At 32.4% G+C, this 11,091-nt stretch overlaps 1 protein-coding gene across 2 annotated transcripts; it reads right to left on the bottom strand.

Moving 5' to 3' along the window:
* Nucleotides 1-367: 367 nt before the first annotated feature.
* On the bottom strand, nt 368-6,938 carry LOC123910824 (RNA-dependent RNA polymerase 1-like). Of its 2 annotated transcripts, none has more exons than XM_045962091.1 (5): nt 6,324-6,938; nt 4,445-5,001; nt 2,090-3,945; nt 1,690-1,840; nt 368-1,449 (listed from the first exon to the last, which is right to left on the bottom strand). In XM_045962091.1, the coding sequence occupies exons 2-5, from the start codon at nt 4,973-4,975 to the stop codon at nt 622-624; spliced, it is 3,366 nt and encodes a 1,121-aa protein (XP_045818047.1). In that variant the 5' UTR covers nt 4,976-5,001; nt 6,324-6,938; the 3' UTR covers nt 368-621. The 2 variants fall into 2 exon arrangements, with proteins under 2 accessions (XP_045818047.1, XP_045818055.1); XM_045962099.1 differs by having other exon boundaries at nt 4,445-5,755; nt 6,324-6,484.
* Nucleotides 6,939-11,091: the final 4,153 nt, after the last annotated feature.

The raw sequence follows: 11,091 nt of genomic DNA on the forward strand, positions 1-11,091 counted from the left end.
TTTTTACATATCATAATTGAAGGACAATTTTGAAAATCAATTAATAATCTCTCTTTTCCATACAATATTAATTACCTTTTTTAATATATGTAAAAATATCAAAACGACATATATTTTGGTACGGAGAGAGTAATTTTCTAACTTTGCAACAAAAGTAGTAATTTATATTTGTAACTTCTACATTCCTGAAAAAAAAATATTTCAACCATGAAACAAACACCCCCTAAATGACATACCATATTAGATCTAAAACCCTAAAATATTGAAATATAATTCTCACCTACCTTCTTCTATTTCCATCTACATGAAGAAGGGACGAACAAAAAGTATAAATCCGTAATAGCTAACAAAGGAAATGACAAATGCATTCACTCAATATCAATAAATTTCTCACATAAGAGAAGAAGCAGATAGAGAAAACCCATGAAAAATACAACTAATGAGTCTTCATCATATTTACAATCAAAACAAGAAACATAGAGAAAAAGCCATTAATAATACCACTAATATAAGTTTGCATCATACTTGCAAACGATAAGAAATTGTTGATAAACATTCTATATCATAGCATTACCATAAACATGTACATGCAAAGTTCAACAACAACTATGAGCAGAGGCGTCAATCAAGACGCAACCGACGACTGAAACTTTGTTCCATGCTAGCATGCATCCTCATCCTTACTTTTTCCTTCTTGATTTGCACAAGCAAATGGTAAACACACCATGGAAAGCTTAGAAAATGGTCCCTATTCATACCTTCATTGTACAAACCATAGAAACTGTGATGGTAAGTAACATAGTACCAAGCAGAAGCTTTTGCATATGCATCATCACTTCCAGAATCTACACTGGTGCCGCCTTCATTGAACCAACTCCTCGCCTCTTTCCTTAAGGACCTTACAGCCATAGTAATCGCATCCGCATCCCTTCTTTTGGTGAAAGATTTTGACATTTTCATAATATTGCCACTAAGGATTTCTGATTCGGTTTTGATACCATAGTAGTCCATCAGATTTCCCAACTTGTAGTCATAATTGCTTTTGTGATAAAAGGCATCGTCGACATAATCCATAAAGCCATCCATTTCCATGTCAAGATCATACGAATTTTTAGCCACTTCGCGTGTGAAGGATGTAATGGAGCCGTCCCTTGTCGAAATCTCTTGAATTTCCCTAAAAAGTGTTCCTATTACATTATTCGACTTGTATGTTGTTTTGTCAGACTTCTCCATGAAATCAGGATATTCTTTGGCGAAAAGTTCACGAGGTATAACAGCTGGGATACCAGTTTTTGGAAAGTCGACTGCTGTTGAGAATAGCTTCGCAAGCTTAATACATGGCTCAGCCATTGCTTTAAGAGGTTCTTTATCTGCATGGACAGTGTGTGCATTGGCAATTATTCCAAGACTGTCATTGAGTATGTAATTGGTAAAATACTCCTCCACCTCCTGCACCATGACACCATGTTATGAACTTATCGCTATTAGAATAAACAACTTAATTATGCACTTATAGCATAAACACTTATCATGTAAGTGGTCACGTATAAACTACTTGTATCACAAAAGAAAATAAAGAAAAACAATTTTCATATAAGCTGTTTTTATAAGATCACATACACAAGTTGCTATAACCATAAAATAGTTCAAGAGTAATTGCATGTAGATGAAAAGCCCAAAGTACAATACCTCAATCTCCACATCATGATCCAATACAATAGGTTGTGCAGTATCATACTCCATTGGATCAATTGTTCTAGGTGGAACCAATTCAGAATCCCAACAAACAAAGTAGATGTCCCCGTCTAGATCGCTTCCAGAACATTCATTTGGATGGGGCCTAATATTAGAAATCAGTTATTGTGAAGCAACATTTTAATGCACAGGAAAAAATGGAAAGAAAAAAAAATAGTATAATTAAGGATGTAAATTTCCAAATGTGACTTGAAACTCATAACTGCTTATGTATTAGAGATTGATTTTTTATTGGACATAATATTAGAAATGTTAGATCACATAAGATCCTATAAAAATAGTGTTATGTTGATCATGCATGCATAATGGATGAGATATTTAAAAATATGTCTACCTGCGACCTTTTTGAGGAAAAACAACACAATCCACCATGTGACGCAAAGCTGGCACATCCACAGCGTTTAAAACACGCACATCGCCTGGGTACAAGCAGGGGTTTTTTGCTACGACTACCTTACCAATAACTACATGAGAACGATTGCCGAACCTATTGTTAGAATATTTAACAAATACTTCACCATATTCTAGGGTTCTTGTTTCATCTAGAACTCCCATCATAGCTCTTCCTCTTGGAATAAATATCCTAGTTTTTTGTCGCAATTCCAAAAGTTTTGATGCCCTAAATGTCTGCAGCATCATCGAAAGAAATGGTTCAACATTAGGCTTGTAACCACAAATAAGCATCTCCTTCAGAATATTAGTGACCTCTCCGGAAGACATCAAGTCCAAAACCTCCTGTGCCTTCGTCGAATCTGTTAGTATTGTGTTCAGTTGATCAACAGCTTCTTTCTGTTTTTTCTCGAAAACACCGTCCTTGACACCGAGAGTGGATAAGAGAGTGATCAACTGCCGATTCAGATAACAAGGTTGAACCTTACTACATGCCAAAACATCCAATTTTATGTTATCTGATTCATACTTGTGCATACTCTTCCTCAGTGACAGCTTCACAGACGAGGTTGGATCAACAGCCACAACTCCTTTGTACCCGCCATATCGAATCTGAAACGCGGATGGAATTGAATCATACCCACATTTTTTAGCCACCTTCCGTGCAAGTTCAAGAGATATTTTCCCAATTCCATCAGAGAAGACATATTCGGTTGCACCGTGTTTAACCTTCGCGTCAGGAATAATTTCAATTTCGTCCCTGCTGACACTTAGAGTTTCGGTAGACGAACCAAAAGATTGTCCGAGTCTAGCAGCATATTTAGCCACATTTCGTATCCGGCTAAAATCTCCCATCCATGCCCTTATGAAATCTGCAGTAACTCCAGTTGTTGTACGAGCAAACATCCATAGGGAATTTTCACGCAACTGACTTGATGAGAAAGCTAGAAATTCGAACTTCTTACCACCAATATCTAAGCCATTCATAAGGATGGAAAGAATTCTATAGTATATCCCAGTTCTCCCACGCTCAGAATTACGTGTAGATAAATCTGCTGAATACAGATTATCCAACTCCTCGTCAACAAATGAAACACGCAGAAAGTTATCGATATGTTCATGGAAATTACGGAGAACACGATTCGAGACATTAATCTCTGGACCACAAAAGTATACTTTGCATGGTGTTATCTGAGCCCTGCGAATGTATACCAACCCATTATCCAAAGATATAGTAGGTGAGCGGGGTGGAGCTTTTGCACCAAGGTACATTCTGTATTGATCTTTCAGCCATTTTACTGGTTCATAACAGAAATCCTTTGCATAGTACATCTTCTCTAAGGCATGCTCGATAAAATCGACGTTTATTCTAAGTGGATCCACTAGACGATAGAAATGATTATCGAGTTCAGAACCTGAAACACACCCGTGCTGAACCAATGAATTGACCTTAAACAGGATGTCAAATGGAATTCGAATTCCTTGAGGAGGAGCAACCATAGGGACAACATCCGGATTGGAAGAAAAAGGTGATCCGATCTGCAATGTGTATTGACCCTCACTTTCCTCATAATGAGCACAGTTTTCCCGAAAATTTGGAAAATCTCTGTTACTAGGAAGCTCTACACATATAGAAGAAGACTGCCCAATACAACTGCAAGGAGTGAAATCTATTGCACGAATCCATTGGTCATCAGGGGAATCCTTATTATAGTTCTTCAAAGGATCATTGTATATGTTATATACATCAACATCTGAATTAGGAATATTAAGCTCATAAACCCGAGGAGCACCTAGTAACTACATACAGAAGAAAAACAAATAAGATTCATCAAATGTGATGATTTTATAAGTATTGATAGACTCCAAAGATTAAAGAGACTAAAATTGGTTTAAGTAATACATAATTCAGTTAACAATAAATTGCATAAAACTTAATCAACGTGAAATGAAACGCAACAAAAGAATTAGAACACATTCCTTTATATTTTACTACTGATTTAGCTGTGCAATGTAGCAAACACATAATTTCAAGAATACCATAAACCGTTGTTCTCAAGTTCACTAAACTTGGATTTTATTTGAGCCACTATTTCTGAACATTCTAATTACTTTATTCTCAAATTGAATATCTGAATTTACCTTGAATTCTAAACAAAAATAAGATATATCATGCATGAAACGCAACAAACAAACATTACATGAAAAACAAAATTCAAAATAAAAAGGAGAAGCAAAGTGCATATTATGTCAGGGAGTTTAATTATCATATGAAACTATGAAAGTTGAATTTAACAACCTGAATCAATAGATACTTTGCAGTTTTACCCTGTGGTTGATGCAGCTCAACCTTCCAAATATTCTCATATGAAAGCTCAAGTTTGAACTTCTTATCGTCATGGAGCATAGAGAATCGCCACTTTTTCATCCCAATCCCAAAATCTACACTAACATCCGCCTTGCTCCATAATACAGAGAATCTTTCCTTTGATATTTGACAACCAAAATACAGCTTCACATCATCCAAACTGTCCAGAAATACCCTTGGATTTGGATCAATATCTCTTTCCATTTCCCGAACTTTTAAATAGGAGCTCCCATACCGCAATGTTGATGAACTTCTGATAGGTAAGGCAATCATGAATGTAGCATGTCTTGCAGTAGTGAATTGAATAATTGCAAATGCTCTTGGAATCCGGCCTTTACCAACTCTAATCTTCATAGCAACCACACTTCCTTCACCAGTAAGCTTCTCTACATATCTCTTTACATCAGAAACGTTCACTGAAGACGGGAATCCATACAACTCAATTGTTTTACTTTTAACCATCCTCAGTGCTAACTCTTTTGACTTTTCTGAATAGAATAGGAGAATAACAAAATTGTAAATTAAATGTTAAAAAGACATACATTTTACAACCATAATCAATGATTTTCTATGGTCCAAGTAGTGAAGTATATACAATCAAACCATAGTCAAACATTACAACCACATTCATATTACAGAAGATACCTAGAGTGCATTTTTTAACTGAATTTTGAAGATTATGCTCCAGAATAAGGAAATAAATAAAACATCAACTCTTCACAACTCAACCCTATATATGGAAGTTCAAAATCCCAGTGTGACCTCACCGCCAACATAACGAAACTAATAATATCTAACATTAGTTTGCCATTCAAAGTTTTTGTGCACTGGCGCGAAACAGAAACAAACTTTCAAGAAAATGTATTTCACACCTATCAACAAGAGAAATGATTTTCAATATACATATACAACATTCCTTATTCCTTGCAAAACAAATTTCCCAAGATGTGTAACTAGTTGACATGATCAGTTGTATTCTATGAAGCACTGACAGTCGACAGAGACACTTACATCGGACACAACACTGACACGAACACATCAACACCAGTAAAAATTTGAAGAAATGAATCAATTGAATGTAATCACATGTGTCGGTGTCGTATCAGACCACCACGTGTTGGACAACAGACATGCCTTCTATCATAAGTGTTGGTGTCGTGTCAGACACCAACACGTGTCGGACAACGGGCACACGTTCAATCAAAAGTGTCGGTGCTATAGCGGTTGTATTTGACCGCGATTCTACACAATATACGAAGAATTGCAATTTAAAATCTAGATTTTTAAAATAAGCAGATCCAAGTATTATTATTTTAAATTTTGTAATTTAAAACAGAATCAATAATTTTTTGCCACTTCCACTTTTACCCTCATACTAAATTGACCCTCTAGAGTAAAAACTTAACACCTTATCCAAAATTAACTTGTGATGAAATTTAGTAAAAGAAGCACAAGAACAGCAATTTAGGAACAACCATAGAAACATTAAAAAGAAACAAAAAAATCATGAAAAGTCAAAAACAAGAAACAAAGAAAAGAGAAGAAATATACTTCAATCAAACACATAAAACACAAAATGAAGGTGTGATACATAAAAATGTAAACTTTATAACTGAAAATACATAAAAATGTAAACTTTATAGATGATCAAAATTGTAAACACCCCATTAAAGCATTTTTTTTCATTCTATACAACACAACAGTTCAATCATCAAACATTAACAACAAACATAACATAAAAAGGTTTGATAAAAAGAAAGAAAGGAAAATAATGTTGAGAAAATGGTCGGCGATGATGATCGTGACTGACCTTGAGAGTGAGAATCGGAAAGAGAGAAAGAATGTTGTTTGAAGAATGTCGTGAGGTCAACAGTCACACTACCACTTCTTCGCCCAACTGTTTCAAGTCAGTGAAATCAGTTCCAAAATTCCAATACAATGAATCTTTATATTTATTTATGTTTATTTATTTGCCTTTTTATCTTCAGTTCAGATTGTGAGGTTAGTATTGAAAAATGTTTATTTTTTTAATTTGACAAAGAAATGTTTATTTTTAATTTGGCAAAAAATGTTTAGTTTTTTTTTTTTTAAGTAAATCCAATATTCTCTATGCATAATTGCATAAATTAATCTCGCAAATCTTATAGGATCCCAATGGACGACAAACTCTCGATAAGATTTTTAACGCCTAAATCAGCAATTAAACCTAGAATTTTAGTTGTCAAGAAAGAAGGGAAAAAAAGGATTTTAGTTAAAGTATAAGAGACATGCATCATCTCATCTAAGCGTTTTTGGGTAAATTGTGTTAATCTAATTCTGAGTTGTTTCGATCTATTTATAGAGGAATGTTATTTTTTTTATTAAAAAAAAAAAAAGCAAGATTCTTAATTTGTTTCTACTTACTTTCTTTTGTATAAATTGTGTTAATCTAATTCTGAGTTGTTTCGATCTATTTATAGAGAAATGTTATGTTTTTTTTTTTAAAAAAAAAAACAAGATTCTTAATTCGTTTCTACTTTAATTCCCTAAAAACTCTCATCTTATTTCTCATAAAAATCCCTAATATTGTATTTTCATGATCATATTTTCTCCGCAAGGTCATTTTATCTCATACTTTTTTTAAAAAAAAATCTAAAATTAACTAAAAATTCATCTCGTTATTCCCCTATTATCTCGCAACTCCTACACCCACAAATCAAATAACATATAAACATACTAAAAATCAAATATATTTTGAGCAGTAATTATTAGTTGGTTCAATGGTAGTTAACATTAACCTTAATAAAAAACATCACGATTCGACCCTGCAATTGCGATCAGAGGGGCCGAAGGCGTTACAATTCACATGTCCAATCCAATTTATAATAGAGAAATGCTCTGGTTGATTCACATGCGTGATGCTTTAGTAAGGGATAAAAGTAACCAGGAAAATTCCAAAATGGCAATAAGATAAAGGATACTTGTGGGCTCATTCATCATCATCGTACCTTTTTGCCACCAATCCATGACAACTCCTTCATGCATAAGCATTACTTTTTTCAATTTATATTATAGTATTATTACTAGTACTATAGACTCTTGACTCGCAAAAGATTATTGGTCAATAAAGAAATTGTACTATCTCATTCTCATGTCTCAATTTTTTTTAGATGTATTTTTCTCTTTTCTTAAAATTGGTTCTTTTAATTAATTTATTTTTTATAAACTATCAATAGTAAGACATTAAGACGGTAATGTACCAAAAAAAAAAAAAAAGACATTAAGACGGTATAATTTTGTAAGCCAAAATTTGGTGCCTAAAATAACTCTCCTATCTACATTTTCTGATCATTATATGGCGATCAGATTTTTCGTGATTGTAGTAAATTATGTTGAAACAATAGATGACGAAGAGGAATATGTAGTAAATTATGAGGACATAGAGGATAATGAAATTAATGTGGCCGAATTAAAACCTGGCCCTCCCTATGTTTGTAAATTGCTAAAACCTTCGAATGGAAAAAATCATGTCGAACCAAAAAATGATAAATTTGTTGCTAAGATATACTCATTTGACATAACTAAATGTGATGAAATATTTGATTTATTGGTTATTGATGGCCAAATTGTTGTCCCAAAGGGGTTAAAAGTGCCTCCTTTAGATAAGTGTTCACTTTTTTAATTATAAAGGAATGTGTTTTTATTTTATTGTTAACTTTGGGAATGAATTCTCTTAAGTGTAATTTACACTTGAGAGAATAAAATGTGGTTTGTTACCATTGATCAAGAGAGAGAAACATATAAAAATTTAGAGAAAATGAATTTAGATAGTATTAGATTACAATTTATTCTCTCAGGTGTAAATCACACTTGGAAGAATCTATTTCCTTTAACTTTACCTTAAAAAAATAAATTTAAAAACATTAGTCACAGTTTAGCTTAGTTGATAGAGACATTACATTATACATAAAAGTTGGTGTTGGAACTTCGGACACTCCACCTATTCACTTTAAAAAAATAGAACTCCAATTCAATTCTTGAGTGAAAACAACTGACATCATCCAAGTTAATAGCATATAACGACAAAATTATAATATGATAAAACTAAAATTTCGGAAATGTCCATGCTATTAGTCATCAATAACAACAACAATTAATGATAATTAAGAACAACTACAATCATTGACAATTAACAACAACGGCAATTAGTAACAAGTATACAACAATAATTTTTCAACACTTTACAGAATTTATGTAATTAAATTCACATGGTTCCGGGCACGAATTTTTTAAATTAAGAACAATTAAACATCAAGGAAATTCATAGATAAATTCAAACGCATCAAAAGGAAAGGGCATGGGAAGGAGGACAAGGTCTCCTCTATTACTCTCATGGTTAACACTAATCTTACATGTGAACTCACTCATCTCTTACCTCGAATTTGCATAAACGTTCTTTTATCTATAATGGGATATATATTGTGCCCTTGTTCCATAGTTCAGCAATCGAATTTGAACATCGGATGAGAAAGTCATGAGTATTTTAGTGTTGCTCTCAATTCTCACTATTTTGATGGTAAAAAATATTTTTTTTGTGTAAATTGTGTTAATCCAATTCTGAGTTGTTTCGATCTATTTATAGAGGAATGTTATGTTTCTTTTTTTTTTAAAAAAAAAACAAGATTCTTAATTTGTTTCTACTTACTTTCTTTTGTATAAATTGTGTTAATCTAATTCTGAGTTGTTTCGATCTATTTATCGAGGAATGTTATGTTTTTTTTCTTAAAAAAAAAAAACAAGATTCTTAATTCGTTTCTACTTTAATTCTCTAAAAACTCTCATCTTATTTCTCATAAAAATCCCTAATATTGTATTTTCATGATCATATTTTCTCCGCAAGGTCATTTTATCTCATACTTTTTTTTAAAAAAAATCTAAAATTAACTAAAAATTCATCTCGTTATTCCCCTATTATCTCGCAACTCCTACACCCACAAATCAAATAACATATAAACATACTAAAAATCAAATATATTCTGAGCAGTAATTATTAGTTAGTTCAATGGTAGTTAACATTAACCTTAATAAAAAATATCACGATTTGACCCTGCAATTCCGATCAGAGGGGGCGAAGGCGTTACAATTGACATGTCCAATCCAATCCAATTTATAATAGAGAAATGCTCTGGTTGATTCACATGCGTGATGCTTTAGTAAGGGATAAAAGTAACCAGGAAAATTCCAAAATGGCAATAAGATAAAGGAACTTGTGGGCTCATTCATCACCATCGTACTTTTTTGCCACCAATCAATGACAACTCCTTCTTGCATAAGCATTACTTTTTTCTATTTATATTAGTATTATTACTATTTACTAGTACTATAGACTCTTGACTCGCGAAAGATTATTGGTCAATAAAGAAATTGTACTATCTCATTCTCATGTCTCAATTTTTTTAGATGTATTTTTCTCTTTTCTTAAAATTGGTTCTTTTAATTAATTTATTTTTTTATAAACTATCAATAGTAAGACATTAAGACGGTATAATTTTGTAAGCCAAAATTTGGTGCCTAAAATAACTCTCCTATCTACATTTTCTGATCATTATAGGGCAATCAGATTTTTCGTGATTGTAATATAAGTATGTGGTGAGTTTATTGTGAAGGAAAAAAAAAAGTACTCGTATCGGGCAAGTTCTAACATGCACAAGTGCACCATATGGTGCACGGTGCACAAGTTAACGTTTTTATTATATTAAATACGAATTTTACAAAATTCATCGTTTAATTGAAAATTTATATCATATAGATCATCCATAAGAAAATTTAAAAAATTTAAAAATTATTTGATATGTTATTGAGATAACGGTATTTAATAAAAATTTATAAACCGTTAATTTTGACGGGTCTCAATACCATATCAAATTATTTTCAATTTTTTCAAAAAAAAATTATGGATGATCTATATGATATAAACTTTCAATCCAACGGTAGATTTTATAAAATTCGTATTCGTTATAATGAAATCGCTAATTTGTGCACCGTACATCATATGGTGCAGTTGTGCATGTTAGCCAAACCCCTCTTGTCGTATAGTTTGTTTGTGTTGTGACTTTGTGTGATTGAATTGAAATTGATGGTGACCAAAGCATGCAGAAGAGGTACACTTCCTTTCTTACTGTCAAAGAAATCATGCAATACTATGCCACTAGACTACTAGTACTACTATAGTTTAGGTTTTTTATTCATAGCATTGTGGACCGAGAAGAAGGTAAAGTTTGATGTGATTTATCTTGTGATCATAGCATGGGGAGCATATGGAGATAGTCTTATGTGGTCACGTGACCAAATAATTTGGATTTGGTCATACTTGTGAAATAAGTATTTAAAAATATAATTAAATAATATTTTCTTTTTAAATTATTAAATGATTTGATATTATTTTGTGAGTGTGACCAAATCCAAATTATTTGGTCACGTGACCACAAAAAAATATTTCTTGTGTGTCACCGTCTACTCATAAAATGTTTAAAAAATGTAGTAAAATAAGAAAATTATGGGGAAATTTTAAAAGTACTACTCACAAACACAAAAATATT

The sequence above is a fragment of the Trifolium pratense genome, linkage group LG1, assembly GCF_020283565.1.
Source record: "Trifolium pratense cultivar HEN17-A07 linkage group LG1, ARS_RC_1.1, whole genome shotgun sequence".
Lineage (NCBI taxonomy): Eukaryota > Viridiplantae > Streptophyta > Magnoliopsida > Fabales > Fabaceae > Trifolium > Trifolium pratense.

Coding starts and splice junctions, on each gene's coding strand:
- LOC123910824 (XM_045962091.1), bottom strand. CDS start 4,975: ATGGTTAAAAGTAAAACAATTGAGTTGTATGGATTCCCGTCTTCAGTG. Junction 1,841..2,089: donor TTTCCTCAAAAAGGTCGCAG/GTAGACATATTT, acceptor TTCTAATATTAG/GCCCCATCCAAATGAATGTT. Junction 1,450..1,689: donor ATCATGATGTGGAGATTGAG/GTATTGTACTTT, acceptor GTCATGGTGCAG/GAGGTGGAGGAGTATTTTAC.